This window comes from Mesoplodon densirostris, chromosome 3 (genome assembly GCF_025265405.1).
Source record: "Mesoplodon densirostris isolate mMesDen1 chromosome 3, mMesDen1 primary haplotype, whole genome shotgun sequence".
Lineage (NCBI taxonomy): Eukaryota > Metazoa > Chordata > Mammalia > Artiodactyla > Ziphiidae > Mesoplodon > Mesoplodon densirostris.
The window spans coordinates 22,613,974-22,636,845 of NC_082663.1; the positions used below are offsets into that span (position 1 = coordinate 22,613,974).

Here is a 22,872-nt window from a genome sequence, read left to right on the forward strand (position 1 = left end):
ACAATTAAAAGGAACAGAATGTTACATTATGCAATAAAGCAAAACACAACTATATGATTCTAGAACATATTTTAAATACAAAAGCAGAGATAGACTAACAGCATCATACTTAATAATAAAAAACTAATTTCTCCATAAGACAAGGAGGAAGGAAGGGACTTCTGTTCTTATCACTTCTATTTAGCATTGTCCTGGAAGTTCTTGCCAGTGCAATAAAGCAACAAAAAAATATAAAATATGTTCTTGATATGTAGACATAAAACCACAAAACATGGCTGAAAAAACCCTCCATGAATGGAGAAATGCACATTGTATATGGATTAATATATTCAGTATCATTAAGTTATTATCAATTCTGCCTACATTGATCAATGGACTCAACACAATCCCAATGAAAATTTCAGGAGGCTGTTTTATAGCACTTGATATATGAAAATGTAAAGGGCCTAGAATTACCAAGCAACTTCAGGTAGGAAAAAAAAAAAAGTTAAATGATGAATACTACCTAATTTAAAGACTCTTTTTATAAAGGTGTACAACAGTGTGCCATTTTTGTAAACATAGATAAATATATAATTGGAATAGAAGAGAGAGTCCAGAGTTAGTTTCATACTTATATAAACAATTGAGTTTTGACAAATGTACAAAGTTTATTCAGTGAAAAGTATAGTCTTTTCAACCAGTGGTACAGGAAACATTGCATTTCCAATGTAAACATCCATATACAAAAAAGGAAAAAAAACTTTGATCCATAACTCACACCATATAAAAATTAACTTAAAATGAATCATAGATATAAATATGACTAAAAGCAATAAATTTCCTACATGAAAAAAAATACAATGAGAACTTTGAGATTAGGCAGATGCTTTCTATATAAGACACTAAAAGCTTCATCCATACATTTAAAAGTTAATAAATTGGATTTTATTAAAATTGAGAATTTTTGCTTTTTGAAAGTCACTTTAAGGGAATGGATATACAATCCACTGACTTGGGGAGAATATATTTGCAAATCGTATATCTGATAAAGGACTTGTATCCAGTGTGTGTGTGTGTGTGTGTGTGTGTGTATGTATATGTATGTGTGTGTGTCTTCAAATCAATAACAAAGACATAACCCAGTAAAATTTAGGCAAATTTTGAATAGACACTTCATCAAAAAACATATATTGGTGACATATTAACATATGAAGAAAATGCTCAACGTCATTAGCCATAAAGGTAATGGAGATATTATTATACATCTATTAGAATGGCTAAAATTAAAATAGTTGACAGTACCAAGGGTTGGTGAGGATGTAGAGAAATTGGAACCATCACACATGCTGATAGGAATGTAAAATTGTATAACCACTTTAAAAGTTAAACATATAACCACCACATGTTCCAATCATAACCCTCCTAGATATTTACTCTAGAAAAGTGAACACATGTAACTATACAAATACTGATACACAAATATTTGTATGTGTACTTATATACAAATGTGTATAAATGTATTATAATATCCAAGTATTTGAAACAACTCAAAATATCAATGAATAAGTGAACAGATAAGCAAATTGTGGTATTTCCACACTTTGGCATACTATTCAGCAATTAGAAAATTAAACTATTAATGCATACAACAATATGGAAAATCTCAAGATAGTTATGCTAAATGAAAGAAGTTGGACAGAAGAGAATAAATACTGTATGATTTCATTTGTATAAAGTCAAGAAAATCCAATCAAATTTAATCTATATTGCCATAAAGTAGTTCAGTGTTTGCCTGGGAACAGGGTTTGGTTCCAGGATGTTTGGGAGGGAAGTATTACAAAGGGGAATTAGGAAACTTTGGGGGAAGATTTTGGGGATAGTTTAATAGGTGTACTAACATGCTCCACCCACCAGTGGGCTGGCACTTGCCCTGGGACCAGCCTTATCAACCAGTGGGCAGGCACAAGCCCCAGGACCCCCTGGGCCCCATCCCTACCCCACAGAAGGTTGGCACCAACTCTGGGGCCCCTGGTCCCTGAAACCAGAGACTCCAGGACCCAGCTCTGCCACTAGTGCCCAGAACCAGCCACAGTACCCAACATCACCCACTCATGGGCAGACACCAGTCCAGGGGTCCCCTGGGATCTGGCCCTGTCCAACAACAGGCTGACAAGAAATTGAGGACCCCTAGCTCCAAAATCACCACAGTCACCAACTCTGCCTACCTGTGGGCCAGTAATAGCCCCGGGATATATGAGGCCCCAGAGCCAGCTACCATGTCACCCTGCCCCTTGAGACCCAGCAGCCTGCAGCCTCCACACAAGGCAGGGCCTGGTAACCAACTAGACCTGGGGCCAGCCACTCCTACCAGACCATCTGCAGTACTCAATCTGCCTCAACAGAAGAACCATGCAGGCCACATGAGGGCACCCCTAGAGGATATAGCTCTGGTGACCAGAGGGGAGTGCACTGCTGGGGCATATGGGACATCTAATACAAAAGGTCACTTCCAGGGTCAGGAAATGTAACCAGCCTACCAAATACATAGAAATAAAAACAGCAAATTAGGCAAAATGAGGTGACAGAGCAATACGTTCCAAATGAAGGAACAAGATAATACCTCACAAGAAGGAGTAAGTGAAGTGGAGAGAAGCAATCAACACAATAAAGAGTTCAAGATAATAATCATAAAAATGTTCAAAGAACTTGGGAGAAGATTGGATGAACAAAGTGACAAGTTAGAAGATTTTAACAAAGAGTTAAGAAAATATAAAGAAGAACCAAAATACATGAAGCATACAATAACTGAAATAAAAAATAGATCAGAATGAATCAACAGATTAGATGATACAGAAGAACAGATCAGCAAGCTGGAAGAAGACAGAGTAGTGGAAATCACTGAAGCTGAACAGCAAAAAGAAAAATAATAATAAAAATAAAGGAGGACAACTTAAGAGACCTCTAGTACAAAATTAAGCATACTAAGATTCACATTTTCGGGTCCAGAAGGTGAAGAGAGAGAAAGGGGCAAAGAATATATTTGAAGACATTGTAGCAGAAAACTTCCCTAACCTGAGAAAGGGAACAGGCATTCAGACCAAGAAGCAGAGTCCAAAACAGGATCGACCCAAAGAGGACCACACCAAGATATATTGTAACTAAATTACAAAAATTAAAGATAAAGAGGGAATATTAAAAGCAGCAAGGGAAAAGCCACAAATTATGTACAAGGGATTTCCCATAAGGCTATCAGTCAGCTTTTCAGCAGTTACTACACAGGCCAGAAGGTAGTGACACAGTATATTTAAAGTGATGAAAAGGGAAAAACCTGCAAGCAATAATACTCTCCTAGGCAAGGCTTCATTCATATTTGATGGAGATATCAAAAGTTTTACAGACAAGCCAAAACTAAAGAGTTCAGCACCAACAAACCAAATTTAAAGAAAAAGGATTTCTCTGAGTAAAAAAGAAAAGCAGAACTAGAAATAGATAATTACAAAAGGAAAAATTTCATTTGTAAAGACAAGTATACAGTAAAGGTGGTAAATCAACGATTTATGAAGCTAGTAGGAAGGTTAAAAGACCAAAGTAGTAAAATCATCTATATATATAATAAATAACTAAGGGATACACAAAACAAAAAGATGTAAAATATGATGTCAAAACAGTAAATGTGGAGTGGGGCTGGGGCGTAAAAATGCAGGGTTGTTAAAATCTGTTTGAGTTTAAGAGATCTGAAACTTAAAATAATCATATGTACATGGATGGCTATATATAAACCTCATGGTAACAACCTCATGGTAACGCTCAACAAACAAAAGTTCAGGACCAGATGTCTTCACAGATGAATTCTACCAAACATTTATAGAAGAGTTAATACCTCTTCTTCTCGAATTATTCCAAAAATTTAAAGAAGAATGAATAATTCCAAACTCATACCAAGAGGCCAACATCATCCTGATACCACTCAAACATCTATAGCAGATACATACATGCAAATGAGAAAGGAATCCAAGCAAAACAGTAAAGGCAGCCATCAAATCAAAAGGGAGAAAAGAAAAAGAAGAAAGGAACAAAAAAGAACTATAAAACCACCCCTAAACAATTAACAAAATGGCAATAGGTACTTACCTATCAACAATTACTTTATTATTTTATTTTATTATTATTATTTTTTTTTGCGGTACGTGGGCCTCTCACTGCTGTGGCCTCTCCCGTTGCGGAGCACAGGCTCCGGACGCACAGGCTCAGTGGCCATGGCTCACGGGCCCAGCCGCTCCGTGGCATGTGGGATCTTCCTGGACCAGGGCACAAACCCGTGTCCCCTGCATCGGCAGGCGGACTCTCAACCACTGCAACACCAGGGAAGCCCAACAATTACTTTAAATGTAAATGGACTAAGTGAAAAAAACATAATGACCCAAAGTCTTTGGGATACAGCAAAAACAGGTCTAAGAGGGAAGTTTATAGCAAGAAAAACCTATCTCAGGAAACAAGAAAAACCTCAAAGAAACAACCTAACTTTACATCTAAAGGAACTAGGAAAAGAAGAAAAAATAAAATCCAAAGTTAGAAGGAAAGCAGTTATAAAGATAAGAGCAGAAGTAAATAGAGACCAAAAAAAAAAAAAAAAAAAAAAACCAAAAAACAAAAAACACAATAGGAAAGTGCAATAAAACTAGGAGCTAGTTCTTGGTAAAGATAAACAAAATTGATAAACTTTTAGCCAGACTCTTTAAGAAGAAAGAGAGAGGACCCAAATAAACAGAATCAGAAATGAAAAAAGAGAAGTTACAACCTACACCACAGAAACACAAAGGATCATAAGAGAATACTATGAACAATTATACACCAAGAAAATGGACAACCTACAAGAAATGGACAGATTCTTAGAAATGTGCAACCTCCCAAGATTGAAACAGGAAGAAATTGAAAATTATTATTTTATTACCAGTAATAAAATTGAGTCAGTAATTTAAAAAAAAAATTCCTAACAAACAAAAATCCAGGACCAGATATTTTCCCAGATGAATGCTACCAAACATTTATAGAAGAGTTAACACCAATCTCTCAAACTATATTCCAAAAAATTAAAAAAGAATGAATGCTTCCAAACTCATACTAAGAGGTCAGCATCATCCTGATACCAAAACCAGATGAAGATAACACAAAAAAGTTAAAAGCCTATACCACTGATGAACATAGATGCAAGAATCCATAACAAAATATTAGCAAAATGAATTCAACAATACATTAAAAGGTTCATACCCCATGATCAAATGGGGTTTATCCCAGGAAGGAAAGGATTGTTCAGTATTTGCAAATCAGTGTGATATACTGCATTAACAAATTGAAGAATAAAAATTATATGATATTTCAATAGATGCAGAAAAAGCTTTTGACAAAATTCAACATTCATTTATATAAGAAAAAAACTCTCCACAAAGCGGATATAGATGGAATATACCTCAACATAATAAAGGCCATATATTACAAGCCCACAGCTAAAATCATACTCAATGTTGAAAAGCTGAAAGAGTTTCTCTAAAATCAGTAACAAGACCTGGATACACACTTTCACCACTTTTATTCAACATAGTTTTAGAAGTCCTAGCCACAGCACAGTCAGACAAGAAAAAGAAATAAAAGTCATCCAAATTAAAAAGGAAGAATAAAAACTGTCACTGTTTGCAGATGACATGATACTACACTTAGAAAACCCTAAAGATGCCACCAAAAAAATACTAGAACTCATCAATAATTTGGTAAAGTTGGAAGATACAAAATTATTGATAATATACAGAAATATGTTGTATTTCTAGACACTAAAAATGAACTATCAGAAAGAGAAATTAAGAAAACAATACCATTTACAATCACATCAAAAAGAATAAAATACATAGGAATAAATCTAAAGAGGTTAAGGACCTGTACTTGCTAAACTATGCAACACTGATGAAAGAAATTGAAGAATACATATGCACAAACAGATAGAAAGATATACCATGTTCATGGATTATAAGACTCAGTTTTGTATATAATGTATATAAAATATCCATATTCCCTAAGGCAACCTACAGAATCAATGCAATCCCTATCAGAATACCAAAGTGATTTCTCACAGAACTAGAACAAATTTTCTAAAATTTGTATGAAACATGAAAGACCCTGAATAGCCAAAACAATCTTGAGAAAGAAGAATGAAGCTGGAGGTATCATGAGCTCTGATTTCAAAATATACTACAAAGCTACAGTAATCAAAACAGTATGGTACTTGTACAAAAACAGACACATAAATCATTGGAACAGAATAGAGAGCCCAGAAGTGAACCTGCACTTACATGGGCAATTAATCTACCACAAAGGAGGCAAAAATACTTAATGGAGAAAAGATAGTCTCTTCAATGAGTGGTTGTGGGAAAACTGGACAGATACATGTAGAAGAATCAAACTGGACTACTTTTTCACACCATGCATAAAAATAAATTCAAAATGGATTAAAGACTTAAATGTAAGAACTGCAACCATAAAAGTTCTAAAAGAAAACATGGGCAATAAGCTCTTTGACATTGGTCTTAGTAATATTATTTTTTGATATATCTACTCAGGCAAGGGAAACAAAAGCAAAAATAAATAAATGGGACTTAAACTAAAAAGTTTTTGCCCAGTGAAAGAAACAATCAACAAAATGAAATGGCTGCCTACTGACTGGGAGAAGATATTTGCAAATGATAGATCCAATAAGTGGTTAATAGCCAAAATAGATCCAATAAGTGGTTAATAGCCAAGATATACAAAAACCAAACAACCTGTTTAAAAAATGGGCAGAGGTTCTGAATAGACGTGTTTTCAAAGACATATAGATGGTGAACAGGCACATGAAAAGATGCTCAACATCACTCATCATCAGGGAAATGCAAATCAAAAGCACAATGAGACATCACCTTGCAACTGTCATAATGCTATTATCAAAAAACAACAAATGACAAAGGTTGACAGGATGTGTACAAAAGGGAACCCTCATACACTGTTGGTGGGAATATAAATTGGTGCAGCCAATATGGAAAACAGTATGGAGATTCATCAAAACTATTAAAGCTAAACTACCATATGATCTAGCAATTCCACCTGGGTATTTACCCAAAGAAAAAGAAAACACTCATTAGAAAAGATATATGCACCCCTACGTTTATTGCAGCATTATTTACAATACCCAAGATATGGAAGAAACCTAAGTGCCCAGTGATAAATGAATGGATAAAGATGATGTGGTATATATGCATATATGCACAATGGAATATTACTTAGCCATCAAAAGAATGAAATTATGCCATTTGTGACAGCATGGATGGATCTAGAGTAAATAAAATAAGTCAGACAGAGAAAGACACATACTGTATGATTTCGCTTGTACGTGAAATCTAAAAAGCAAAACAAATGATCAAACATAACAAAACAGAAACAGTTATAGATACAGAGAACAGATAATTCTCAGAGGGGAAGGTATAAGGGAGGAAAGAAATAGGTGAGTGAGATTAAGAGGTACAAACTTCTACGTGGCAAATAAATGAGCCATAGGTATTAAATGTATAGTGTGGGGAATATAGTTAATAACTATGTAATACCTTTGTAAGGTGGCAGATGGTAGCTAGACTTATCATGTTGATCATTTTGAAATGTATAGACATTTTGAATTACTGTGTTGCTCAACAGGAAAAAACATAGTGTTGTAAGAAAATTATACTTCAAAAACCAACTCATAAAGAAATATCATATTTGTTTGTGGTTACCAGAGGTGGGGGTAGGTGGAGGGAGAATTGGATGAAGGCAGCCAAAAGGTACAAATTTTCAGTTATATGTAAGTACTAGTGATATTGATATAATATTCAACATGATAAATATAATTAACACTGCTGTATGTTATATATAGAATTTGTTAAAGAGTAAATCCTAAGTGTTCTCTTCAGAAGGAAAAAAAATAAAAAATTCTGTTTCTTTAACTTTGTATCTATATGAGATGAATGATGCTCACTAAACTTATTGCATTAATCATTTCATGATGTATGCACATCAAATCGTTATGCTGTACACCTTAAACTTTTACAGTGCTATATGTCAATTATATCTCAATAAAGGTGGAAGGAAAAAAAAGAAATTTCCTATTGTGGGAAATGGAAAAAATGATGAAAAACTAGACCAAATTCTGAGGGACAAAAGCCAGATTTTGCTTTTTGTATAATTTTGTCCTTGAGGCTTTGCTTTGTACCACTGAGGTCGGTCAAAGCAGTTTATGAATGTGAAACAATATTAATTATCTCTAATTAATAATTAGGTCAGTAAGAAAGCAGAATATATCTGCTAAAGATATATTAGCTGTGCATTCAGATCATCAATAGTTTGAACCTCAGTCTGCTAATTATTTGTTCAGTGTCCTTAGTAATGTTCCTTAAACTCTTTGCATCTCAATTTATGTTGTTTTAAAATGTAGGTGTATGTGTCAATTCCAAACTGCCAATCTATCCCTCCCCCTCACCCTTCCCCCCTGTTTAACCATAAGTTTGTTCTCTAAGTCTGTGAGCCCTGACTACTGTATTTAAAATTAGATAATCAACAAGGACTTACTGTACAGCACAGGAAACTTGGCTGAGTGTTCTTTAATAACCAAAATGGGAAAAGAATTTGAAAAAATAATAGATACATAAATATGTCTAACTGAATCACTTTGCTGTGCAACTGAACCTAACACAACATTGTTAATCAACTTTGCTCCAATATAAAATAAAATATTTTTAAAATGTAGATGATATCTGTTGTACTCACCTCATAATGTTGTGATGAGGTTTAAATGATCTAATAAATATAAAGCTCTTTGGATAGTTTCCAGCTCATAGCAAGGGCTCAATAAATGATAACAATTATTTTATAGAGGAAAGGATAGGCAACATATTTGTCTCATGTCATGAATCTGGTGCCACAATTGAAGTAGAAAAGACATTGAATACTATTTCTTTGAAAATTTCAAAATCTATCAAGAACAGATACTTACTGAGCATTTATAGCTATTGGTATGGACAATCCATTATTCATTTTTAATATAAGTGATTTATTTCTATTTCAATATTGCAAAGAACACAAAAACACTTTAAACTTCTTTTTGTTACTTACAAAAATAAATGCACATATAAGAGATGCCAAAACCAATCAGCCGCACTCAATTTCATTAAAAAATAAATAAACATTTTGGATATAAAAATGCTGGCACATATTTGTAGACCACTGGAAAACTAGATTACTTATTCATTTCATTTTAGGAGTTCTGTTTTATATAATACGAACATTTTAAATTAATCCATTTCATGGTTGCTGATACAAAAGCGTCAGTAAAATAATCTTTTATACATTGATATCATTATAAGTCATGTTTTTAAATTAATTAGCAATATACAAAATATATAATTTGAACCTGAACATTTATTTAAAAGAGAAAGTTAAGTCAATTCTATTCTAATTAACCTAAAACTAACCAAATATTTCAAGCTAAACTCTGAGTACTAACTACAGATTAAAATTTCACAAACTTTCTTTATTTTAAAAATATATTAATTGACCAACAAATTAAATATAAATTAGGGCATATTTAGTGCAACAAATGTTGCTTTGTAAATAACATGAATAGTTATTACATCTTAAACTAAATTTAATACTTATATGCTTAGTATTGTGCTCACTGATTTTCTATGTGATGGTATGATATGAATTCCAGGAAATCTGGGCATTCCCAATAAATATTTAACCATTTATATTTCTTAATTAAAAATTAAATTTGATCAAAATATTTATTGAAATATAGTTTATTTACTGCAATATTGTGTTTTAGGTGTACAGCAAAATGATTCAGTTATATATACATATAAATATATATATTCTTTTTTTTACATTCCCTTCCATTACAGGTTATTACAAGATATTTAGTACAGTTCCATGTGCTATACAGTCGGTCCTTGTTGGATAAAAAATTAAATTTTAAACAAAGCATAATTTTAGGCATCTTACTAGCCACACATTAACCGACAATATATTATTTGTCTGTCTCTTTTGTCTTCATCAACATACCTACCCATCTTCATCCACCCATCCTATTCATCCATTTATGTCACAACTATATTTATATTCTCCTTAAGCAGAGTTTCTGGCATATTTGAAAACTTTTAAATGGTTAATACAGTATTCAAATTTTGGGAAAGTATTACACTATTCTTTACTATACTATACCAATGTTTAATAGTTTTACTGTTCTCAAATATCATTACTCATTTTACTAATTCTTTGTTTTATTAATACAATATAATTGATATTTTGCTTCTCAAAAATTTTGATGTAAAATGTGCCTAGGGACTATTTTCAAAAGATGTTTTTCATCAGTTTTCAAGGTATCTCTTAAGCTTTTCTAGAAGAACTTCTTTTCTAATGTATTTGTTTAGATATCTTATTATTCGAATTATGGTTTATCTAAGAAGGGCAATGAGACAAGAATTACATCAATAACTAAGGGATTAGAATCATGGACACTGGAGCCAGACAGCCTGAACCTCAAACCCAGCTTTGCCAGTGACTAATTATTTGGCAAGTTATTTAAATGTTCAGTACCTTAGTCTTATCATCTACAGAAAGATATAATAATAGGAGCTACCTTGTAATATGCGATGAGTCAAATGAAATAATATATCCAGAGCACTTAGAAGACAGCCCAGCTAAAAGTCTGTGCTATGGAAGTGTTTGGTTGTATTACTGTACTTGATCATACATGGTACATTTTTTTTCACATAGCTTATAAGTAGTGAGGTTATCATTTTTCTTCAAACTTAACTTTTCTCAAAATACTTACTTTATTAAATTGTTCATGGCATCTGGGTCATATGCTGTAACCTGTCCAATGATGCTGCCTTCCTTTACATCTTCATCTACTTCTATCAAGTAAAAAATTTTGCTGAACACAGGAGGCTCATCCATATCTTCCACAGATATTTTGACCACAGCTGTGTCTTTGAAAGGTCCCAGGTACAGGAATCGTGGATCAGGGTGGGTGTTACTTGCATCCACTTTTAAAGTGTACAGCATTTTGTTTTCATAATCTAAATTCTGAAGTTAAATAAAATAAGAAAAATTAGTATAATATAGTAGACATAAAAATGGAAGACAATTTCAAAATTTAATAACCACCTCTCTTAATAGTCCCAGTAATTCTTGTTAAATAACTTTCCCAATTATTGCTTCATGGGTATAAAAAATAAATTAGGAAAATTTTTTTGCCTTACACATTTACAAGGAGTAGTTCTATATAATAGTATACACATTAAGATTGATTCACACTTAGTAATGCATTTTACATTTTGGTAGTCATAGGTAAATGAAGTATTATCTAGTAAATACATAGGCTATTTCTTACTATATTATTATTATTAAAGTTATAAAAAATTTAAATCAGCAGAAACATAAAATTGAGATTTAACAAACCATTCACATAAGTTGCTTCCTTAAGTCCTACAGTTCTAAAACTATGTTTTAAAAAGAAAAAAGAAATTATTAATCTGACCACTGTGGAAAAAAAGATGTGAATGAAAGCAGGGAAATTAGGGTGATATAAAGTAATCAGTATTTAGCTTGATTATTCTGTGTAATGCTTTATAATGTTCTCCCCCACTGCTTTAAAAATCAAACATCTTCAGGCTTCATCTATTTTAATAAACCATCACACTTAACAGTTTAAATATTTTAAACAGTGAATGAAATAATACCATGGAGAAATATAAAACAAAGACTTTTGAGAGTATCTAATCCTTGTTTGATTGTTGTCTACTATAAGCACAAGCTGTTGAGGTTTTATAACAGTTTTTAACTGTCAATGATAAAGATGCTTAACTTATTTGAAGTGAAATCACAACTATTCCCACTTATATGAAGGATAGAAGCATGTAAAGGATGGGACAAATAAATCCTAGGCTTTTCTTCCTTGAAAAGCAAAAATAAACTATAAAGCACTCAAGGAGGAAATGAAGACAGCAAGAAGAAACCTGTTTGACAGTTATAATCCCTTCCTGTGTATCCTTGTCAGTGACGACATCAAACATGTCTGCTCCATCTCCTTCAGCAATGCTGTATTCCATCTCAGCATTTTCCCCCACATCAGGGTCATTGGCTTTTATCCTTCCAAGGTGAGTTCCAAGAGGTACAGACTCAGGAGAATAAAATTGATACGTACCTGAAAATTAAATCAAAGCTGTTTCATCTTTAGATAACAAAAATCTTTCATTTCCTCTGCCTTTTTTACTTAAATTAATTTCAAATTAGGAGAGTTTTTCATCATATTGAATTGTAAGCCATCAAAAAATATAGATTTATTAAGTTAGAAAAATAATTTATAAAGGCAGTGTATCTCATTTTGTAAATGAGAAATATATGTTCCAGAAAGATTAAGTGAATGTCTCAAGGTTATTTAGATAATAGATGGTAGTCCTGATATTAGAATCCAGAGCTTTTGACTTAAGAGGGCAAGGACAACAATTATTTACTGCTTATCTGAAGCATTCAACATTGTCATCACACATTTTTACTTATACTAAATGATTTAGAATATGCATTTATTCTTATATTCTAACTCAGGGATAGAAAAAATAAATCCACACACAAGTTCTTTCTTTGTGTGTTTTTCTTTTTTTTGCTTGTTAATGTCTTTAAGTGGGATATGAACGTTTCTGTCGCCTGCAGTTGCAGCCATTACATAGTCCTGTTCATGAAAGCATTTCAGTTTGTGAGGATTTATTTAAGAGATAATAGGAAAATATCACAAAAATGTTAATGAAAGTTAGAAATGTTTTTAAACATTTAATATGTGTTGAAATCTATATAAGGCCAAAGGCCCTCTATGTTAATTTATTTAATTCTAACATTAGTCCTTATAGAACGAAGGCAGGTGTATTATCCTCAGATAAGGCTCAAGGAAATCATCCTTTAAAGCTGGGAAAAGCAGAAGGCAAAACTAAGTCTCCCTGACTTCAAAGTCTGTTCTCTTTCCAATTTGCTTGGTGGTTAAGAAGAGGGACTTCTAAATCCAACTGCCCTGGATTTGAATTTTCATCACTAGGCAAGTTAGTTAAATTCTCTAACCCTTAATTTACACATCTATAATATAGAGGTGATGATAGCTATTAACTCATAGGTTTGTTATGAAGATTCCATGAAATGACGTCTTTAACATGCTTAGCCCAGTTCTTAGTTCAAGAACATTTTTACTATTACTATTAGAGTTCCAAACCTTCTGCTGAGATTATAATAGATCATAAAATTATAGAGTGGCAAGTCATTTGAGAATTCATCACATCATATTTTTTCAGTTTATGTTTAAGGAACCTGAATGCAAAGTTTAGATTTATGTTAATTAGTCTTATTATCCATATTCTCAGCAAAGTTTATTTTTTAATATTTATCATTTGTGTATGTCCACCATCTAGAGCTGTATCATCAAGTATTTCAAATTTGATTAGCTTGAAAAAAATGCTTTACTGTATTGGAATCAATGTTATAAATTGAAATTTCAGGGCCCTTAACAGAACATTTCAAGATAGGACTTCTTATCATTTTATTTGCTGCAACATAGAAATATTTTCAGCAGAGAATGAGTCTGTTTTTGTAGGACCTCATGGCTTGCAAAGAATCCATGGTTTAACATAGAAATCGTGACAACTGAAAGTCTATTAACTGATTTAATCTTCACAAGTAGGTAACAGATACCAGCAAACTCTAACATATCTCAGGTGCCATCACAACCAAGTTATTTCATGAGACCATGGGCCAATAAGAAAGAAAAATGTGGCCAATTAAACTAACTTGCTTTGATTTTAATATAGTATCTGATTTCAGAGACGTTAAAACATCAACAAACCTATGTTTTAGAATTGATTAAATAAGGGATTATAATTCTTACATACAAACAAGAGAACTGAGGCAAGACAAGTGATAGACATGGGATTTGCAGCCTGGTGGTCAGACTTGAGAGTCCACGCTCATAACCAGGAAATAGATAAGAAAAAGAACTAGATGGTCATAGGAAATGTCGGGAAAGGTAGTCCAGAAAATTTTATAACTCTTCAAAAGGTAGAAGAAGATAACTAAAGTTGCCAAAAAAGAACCTAATTTCCTTGTTTTCTCCATTACCTACTTAATGATGAAATGATCCTAGTCACTGTTAATTAATTTGTGGGAAATTGTGATATTCTGTGGGAAGAGGGCTTGTGGTTTCATCTTTATCTATAAACTAGTAGTGAAACTACTAGTAAAAGTATTAAACTGTTCATAGTGTGTTTGAGAAACTTTCCACATGGTATCACTGAAACCTCTCTTACTCTGGGGAAATCGAGGAGGATTGTTGTTGACGTCTGTCAGAGTGATGTTCACTGTGGTGGTTCCAGAAAGGCCTCCCATCTGGCCACCCATGTCTTTGGCTTGTATAACCACTTGGTACTGCTCTCTGTTTTCTCTGCTCATGTCTGGTAATGCAGTTTTTATTATGCCTTTTGGAAAAAATAGACAAATATTTTGTAGTTCAATCACTGTGTTTTAAAATTAAGCCATACAAGATCCATTTTACAGACATTAATCAGAACAAACATGGTAAGATGTCAGTGTACCTAGATAAGTGTTTCAATCCATATATAACCAATTTAACATAATTCACAGAACAGAAAAAAGTTCTTCCATGGGCTATTGTTCAGGAAAACTTTTTTTTTTTTTTTTTTTTTTTTGTGGTACGTGGGCCTCTCACTGCTGTGGGCTCTCCTGTTGCGGAGCACAGGCTCTGGACGTACAGGCTCAGCAGCCATGGCTCACAGGCCCAGCCGCTCCGCAGCATGTGGGATCTTCCCGGACCGGGACACGAACCTGTGTCCCCTTCATCGGCAGGCGGACTCTCAACCACTGCGCCACCAGGGAAGCCCCAGGAAAACATTTTTGCTAGATCAATTTAATTATCCTTTGGACTAGAAAAGCTAACTTTAGTCAAAAGCCTGTAGATGAATAAGCTTAATTTTGATGATTGTCACATTTTTTTTTTTTTGGTTTTGAGTATTTCCTAAGACATGTAATGTGTTGAATCTCTGTGAAATTTTGTATTTAATGTAATAAATTTAAATTCAATAAATACTAGTCTAAAGGGCTAAGGATTCAAATCTTTTTAAATAATAGGAATTCTGCTTCTGTATCCATGGAATAACTATCAATATAAGGAATAAATAAAAACATGATACTTAATAGCTTTTTAAATATAGAAAATCTATAAATGTGCATGCAGATGTATTTCATAATGAGAAAGAGACCAAGTATTAGATGTTGTTACCTGATTCTGGGTCCACTGAAAAATATGGCTGTCCTTGCAATATGCTGTAGACCACTTTGGCACTATTTCCATAGTTGGCGTCATCTGCATCTGTTGCAGTCACTTGTATAACAGATGTACCTACATGAATCCACACCCAAACACAGACACTTAAGTGCTTAGAAACTTGAAGCTATATTTATGAAACCATATTATTGGGAATGTGGTGTGTTAGGCCATGGTACATGTTTCAAGAAATTTGTTTAAATTATGCTGCTAAAAATCACTTATCTTTCATTTTTTTTTAAATTTAAATATTCCTTAATAATATTGTTACTATTATTGAGCTATCTAAAAAAGTCAAAAGCAAAATTTATCATAAAGATGAATATGCGCTAATTGGTTGAAAATACTGTGACAGAAAACAATTTTTCACTGAATACAGTGCACATACAATTTTCAATTAATACATGTATTGCTAACTGGAAGTGTGAGTTCAAAGATAAATCCAACATTAAAAACACTCCTGCTGCTTTTTATTCTGATAAATTAACTAAATAATATAAATTGAAAATAAAGAGGCCCTGTTTTTATCAAGACACAAAAGGTAAAATGGCTAAAAATTTTGGTATGCAAGATATATATGATTATTTTGTCTGTGCCTCTCATTGTAATGTAGTTAACATAATCATATATAATTATACCTATTGATATGCTATGTATTATTTGCTACACATATGTAAATCAGCAGATATACCCCTCCAGAGTTAAGAAAGTGTGTAATTGTCTCACATGCAATACTATAATTTACCAATACTCTCAGTTTAATTTTATTTTACAAAAATTAAATTATTTTCTCTTAACTTTGTCACATATAATTATGTTTTAAAAGATAAAAGAGCTTTAAAGGAGCTAGTTTTAGGCGCTAAAGGTAATGTAATATATTGATGGACCTTTCTTATATTTTCTAGAACTCTATAAAGATTCAAGGCATGACTCTAAAGCTACTATTAACTAAAGCCTACCATGTATTCCTTGAGCAAAATGAGTTTGTAGGACATTTTCTAGTATATTACACACAATTTTTCAAAATGTTGACTCTGATACTTACATAGATTTTAAAATTCTTTAGAAAAAGTGAGTTCCACGTTGGCTCTGTAACCTATTTTAATATCCAGCATACATTACACACACATAGCTTGTCTAATTGAGTTGTAGGGAATGTTTCTCAAAATTTGCATATATTTGCTTATGCAGATTCTAGAAATTAATATATTGAACATTAAGATTAAACTAACAGCTTTATTTTCCATCAGTATGTTTGAATATATGAATTTAGGAAGTATTTTTATGTTTTCTCAAAATTAATTAGCATAAGATGAGAACTTGAGCTCTTCCTCTTGAAGCCTCTGTTTCCTCAGCTGCAATGGAATTGTTATGTCCCATGAGAGGACACAGTACAATTTACTCAGCCAGTACCAGGTGTACTCTTTTATCATTTAAAAAACATCCACTCATGTCCGAGTTAGACCAAAGCAGAAATCATAAAGAGATTTCCATCCCACAATAATGTTCAAATGTTCAACTCAAGTCATTTTCAGATTTATATTTATTTTTATATAACCCTATGTGAACATATGTTAGATTAATAATTGTTTTCATACTTGATGGTTATTTGAAATATGAATTATTAAGCATAACCAAGATGCTAAATGCAAGTAGTTAATTCACTGATTTCATGACATTTCTTTTGCTACCAGACTCATTTTTCTTTGGCTGTGGCTATCATTTCATAATGGGCACAGGTAAAAACACACCTTTATACTTTTTTGACACTTTTAATAATATTTTTGTTGTTAAATTTGATTTTGATCATTTGCTCTTTATCATGGGTATATGATCTTCGAACCTACCTGAAAATACTTGACCTAAAAATAATAAAGAAATTAAAGAATGGAAATCAATCCTATAATGTGGCGAAAATGCTACAAACACCCATATAAAATACTGTTCCCCTTCTCAGAATCATGGTAATAATTAGAATGTTGTTAAACACTAATAAACACTGGTAGCATAGCACTGATACGTTATTTATAATAGCAAAATGAGTAAAAGAAAATATGTAGTGTGTTGAACTCTAGGGAATGGATAGATTTTTGTTTTCTTTTTCCATAAATATAAGGACATTTTACATTTCATACTATTTAGTAATAAAATTAGATAGAAAGTGGTTTATGTGTTTTGTACTAATTTTATAAAAATTTGCTTATAAAGACAGAATAAAAGGAAATACACCACTTTGATTTTTATATCCCTCTGAATTTACTGAGCTATATATGCTTCATTTATTCTCAAATAATTTAAAATAAGTATTTACTTTTTGTTTGGTTTTTTTTTTTTTTTTTTTATGTACGAGGGCCTCTCACTGTTGTGGCCTCTCCTGTTGTGGAGCACAGGTTCCGGACGCACAGGCTCAGTGGCCATGGCTCACGGGCCCAACTGCTCTGTGGCATGTGGGATCTTCCCGGACAGGGGCACGAACCCGTGTCCCCTGCATCAGCAGGCGGACTCTCAACCACTGCGCCACCAGGGAAGCCCAGTATTTACTTTTTTATTAAACAAATATTAAGTAAAATATAGTGAAGCCTGAATGACAAATTTATGTCATTTGTTATATGTAGGTTTTGTGTGATGTAAACTCTCCAAAGGAAAGGGCTATGTCTGCTTTTGTTCAACATTTAACTCTAAAGCCCAGCAGAGTTTCTAGTTCAAAGTCATAACAAGATCTAACATTTACAAATTGCTTAATGTAGACTAGGCAGAGTTCTCAGCAGTTGATTTGTATTATTATTTTATCCTCATGATAAACACAGGATGCAGGCCTTGGAGCATATAGAGGTTGCTCATGATTACACAGCTAGTAGGTGATAGGATGGGATTTGATCTAGCCAGTATGAAGAAGCTTCATTCTAAATACTGTATTAAATGGCCTGTCTAGACATATGATTAGACACATATTTGAATCTACAGGCAGTGTACCTCTAAGAAAGGGCCTAGTTTAGGACATGAAGCATTCAATGATGCATTAGTTGTGTGATCTGTGAAAAACTACAGATAGATTCCTTGTTGGGTGGACAGTGTGGGAGGGGAACTGGATCAGTTTTTGAGGGACCTACCCAGTCAATGAGAAACCTCCAAAATTTCACAATAGGAATTTGCCTTGAGGGAGATGAATGCATGCAAATATAGAAAAATAATAGATAATCTTTAATCGAAGTATAATAACCACAAAAAATGGAAAACATAAAATGTAGGAATCTGCTACAAATACCTAATTCAAAGTGTATCTCCTTTTTTTTCACTATATATCCTCATGTATCATCCAGATTAAGTGTTCTGATCAGAATATGCTAATGTGTTTCAGATTTAAAGAGTTAATTGGAGTCATTTGATTTTAACTACCAGTAAAAGGGATGGGGAGGCACATGTCTGAACCAAAATGAAATATGGCATATTTGATAGAAAGAAGCAGAGGCAGAGGGAAAAAGCAAGGAGAGGATTTGGTGAGAGAGAAAAAGAAAAGACAAATATATTAAGACAAAAATAATCACGTAGTGGGGACAGTATAAAGGAGAACATTGGACTACAATGTTGGAAAGAAGGATAAAATGTGAATAAAGAAAAAAAGAAAAAAAATGAGAATAAAGAATTTTTAAATTTTATTCCATTAGACTTCATTTACCTCAAAGTTAATAATAGTAATTTTTCAAGTGTTTGATTTAAATTAAAATCACTAATGAAAATAAGATTAGAATTCGGTAATTGTGCATTACTTCATTTAGAGAGGAGGCATTCTTTATTATGTGATTATTCACAGGTTTTAGCTGTTAATATATGGGTTACACATAGCCTGACAAAGTTCCTAAGTATCACCCTTTACACTTCTCTGTAAATGGTTATTTGTATAGGTAAAAGCAGAGAAAATCACATCTATAATACTATAATAAGTTTATTTTCCTTTAAATCAGGTAGGAGAGTTACAAAAGAACAATACATTTTCAGGATATAAATACATATACTTTTTATTTAGACATATATTTTATGTGTATATATAAATATATATATATATGTATACACACACACATATATATAAAATCTTATTGTAAAATGCAATTTTCTCTTTCCTCACACTTATTTGGATTTACTTTTATTGAGAAATTTGAATTGAAATAAGAAAATAAGAAAAACGCTACACTCAAGGAGTCACTAAGAATCTAATAAAATTAGAAGTTTTCCAAACTACATTTTGCATAATAACCATAACTGTTTTACAGTGGAGAAAAATAGTAAGGTATTAAAATTATTCAGCTATCTCTGCATTTTATTAACTTTTTTTCTTTTTAAATCTAGTATAGTAATAAGTCATCTCTGTATGTTTTTGAACAAGCCAGTTTAACTCTTTTGGGCCCGTTTTTACTTATTTATTAAAAGAGATAATTAAACCAAGTATAGTATCTTCCACATATACATATAGTATTGGGTTGGCCAAAAAGTTCGTTCAGTTTTAAGTAAAAATAGAAGACACATTTTTTTATTTTCACTAAGAACTTTATTGAACAATGTATTCACTAACCAAATGAACTTTTTGGCCAACCCAGTATTTATAATATGTGCATTTCTGTTTAAAAATAGATATATGTACAAAGTGTATGAGTGGGCTAAGGAGGGATCAATTAGTGCAGTAATGTCAATATTAGTAATAAAGAATAATAACTATCCTCTATAAATAGGATCAAGATTTACCTGTAGTTCTTAAATACTTGTTTATTAGTACCAAAATCTGCAACTGGAGCCATAAAGCTGCCTCCTATATGCTTTTCTTGTTTTTTGGTAATTGTAGACATGCAGGAAATGTAATTGGCATTGACCCAAATTCTCATATTTAAGGTCTACAGTAATCAGAAATTGTACTGCCCACAATTTAAAGCTTATGTAAACGAAGTACATATTGCCTTACATAAAGGGCTTTTTGGACAAGATAATCTGCAAGCCTTCTCCTATGTATAAGCTTATATATTCTATATTTTAATATAGGTATTGAACAAGTGAAAGGTTTGTAAAAAATAAAATAGAGAAGTACTTAGTCCAGTTCTGATCTTATTACACACTTGATAAATATTAAAAGAATCTAGATTATATTAGTATTTCAGATAAATACTAATATAATCAGATATAGTCAGAGAAGGATTGTATTTGAATTAGGTAGATAAATTATAAGACTATACTGAGTGGAAGATAATATCCCATTAAATAACCCAAAATAATATAGGAGAAAATACAAGGTATTTGAGGTTAAATATAAACAGTCTCTGATAAGTATTCTGTTCTTAAAAATGAGATAATGCTTTGAAAATTTAAAAAGTTATTCAAATTTAAATCAATTATCCAAATTTATCATATTCAACTATCTCTGTCATCTGAATTATACTTTTTACTCTTATAGGTATGTCAAATCTTTTTGGAGAAGGATAAGTGAAAGTTTTTATACTATTAAGTGTTAAAATATCTGGCAAAATAACATACATACAAGAAAAAAATATATGTTTTACAATGGTTAAAAGGTGTTAATTGGAAAACCAAACTATAGAATGCTCAAGAATAGGAAGCTGCAATGGAGAGCATAATTTTAGATGTATCTTTATCTCAAATATAAGCCCACAAGGAGACATGATGTATATCTACATTAGCCCACTGGTTGACCTATGTGGACCAGTGCAGTACTTTCCATGGAACTGTACCAGGCTAACATATATTTAAAAATATTAAAGAAAACACAAGCACTCATATTTCATCCTAAGCTTTAAGATTTCATAGGAGTCTTGTCTAATTTGATAAGTGCTTTTCATATTATTGGAATGAATACCTGAAAAGGCAGAAAAACTGCACTTTTCTCAGACAGATGAGATTTCATCTGAGTTTAGAGGAAATAACTTCTTTACAAATTTTTGATTATTCTAGAAAATAACCAAAAATAGCCATTCTAGCTAGATGGCACACATAGTTAAGAAATATTTAATATCAATCACTCAGTAAAGGTGGATATGTTTGTTTTTCTTCTTTAAGAAATTATTTTAGACTTACCCATGTATTAATTACAATAATGTCAAAGTTATATACTTATAACTGATTTTGAAATAATATTCAACTAAATACCAATTTTTCAAAATCAGTTACATGCTTGGGATATTATAGTAAGTTTATATCACTTATTTTTTAGAAATAATATTTAAGAGTCAGCTCTTATTATCTCATTAACAAATCTAAACCTTTCATATAATTATAGCTAAATGTAGTTACATATACAGATAAAAACATTGCATAATAACAAATGGCATTTAAAGTTATGGGCAACCTTAAAAAATGAAATGATTATTTTCAGTTTTCAGGATAAACCATTGCTGGATAGAACATAGCTAAAATAATATTAAAAAGACTTGGAATATTGTTGTTATGCTATCAGGTCATTTGATCTTAATTCAGTTCCTTAATCTTTCTGAATCCAGGGTTCCTAATTAACAGAATGAGGATTTAAAGTTCTATTTCCCATGCCTACCACATCAAGTTGTTTCAGTGATCAAATGAGATCAAAAGAAATTTGTCAAATGCAAGCAATCATTGTTTTTATGCAAAATAATGCAAACAAAACTGTCTAAAACTGCTGACACTATTTGATATTCCTTTCATTTCAGGCCAAAATACATTAAACTTGACTGCCATTTGAATGACATTTGAGTAAAGGTAAAGACGTTTGTTGAAATGCAATGGAATAATTGTTCTCAGTAATCATCTTAGATGTCAGTTACAAAATAGCAGGAAACATTAAGAAACATACAACCGAAAATAAGTAGAAGTGAGATAGCTAACACTAAATAGTAGTTTCAGTTATAGTTCTTATCTTGAAAGAGATCACATCTCATAACTGTATGTCCATAATAACTACCTTAGCAAAAAATAAAAGAAAAAAGAAAACTTAGTTTACATGGATTAATATATACCTACCGACTCCAGACATTTCAGGAACACTGGCAGTGTACAAGTCTTTTGTGAATTTCGGTTCATTGTCATTGATATCATGGATTTTAATTATAAATTCAGATTCAGGCTCCACCTGCCGCCCGGTCTTTCTGTCTATAGCCTTGGCACGAAGAACGTACAGGGACTTTTCTTCTCTGTCTAATTTCTTTGCCGCATGAATATCTCCTGTGTTTTCATCTATTATGAACAGACTGCCAGCCCCATCTCCTGTTAATATGTATTTTAAATTTCCATCTCCTTTATCTTGGTCAGTGTGAAGCTTCAGAGAGGTAGAAAAGAAGAGTTCTATAAATATGTGCATTGTTATTACAGAAAAAATAATTTTGGCAGATATTAATTTATCTCTACATGACATCACTGGAACAATGATTGCAGTGGTTATCTTAATTTTTACTGTGGAGAGATTAAACATTTTAGTTTTATCATTC

At 32.2% G+C, this 22,872-nt stretch overlaps 1 protein-coding gene across 2 annotated transcripts in view; it reads right to left on the reverse strand.

Annotated features, from left to right (window-relative positions):
- The window catches only part of CDH9 (cadherin 9), an 80,063-nt gene that overhangs the window by 15,320 nt on the left and 41,871 nt on the right, over positions 1 to 22,872 (reverse strand). Inside the window, exons 2-6 of one of the 2 annotated variants that reach the window (XM_060091609.1) lie at positions 22,409 to 22,703; positions 15,371 to 15,490; positions 14,382 to 14,549; positions 12,054 to 12,241; positions 10,868 to 11,121 (exon numbers count right to left, since the gene is read on the reverse strand). In XM_060091609.1, the coding sequence (XP_059947592.1) occupies positions 10,868 to 11,121; positions 12,054 to 12,241; positions 14,382 to 14,549; positions 15,371 to 15,490; positions 22,409 to 22,703 (1,025 nt within the window). The remainder of the gene's footprint in view (positions 1 to 10,867; positions 11,122 to 12,053; positions 12,242 to 14,381; positions 14,550 to 15,370; positions 15,491 to 22,408; positions 22,704 to 22,872) is intronic. The other variant, XM_060091610.1, reaches the window with a different exon arrangement.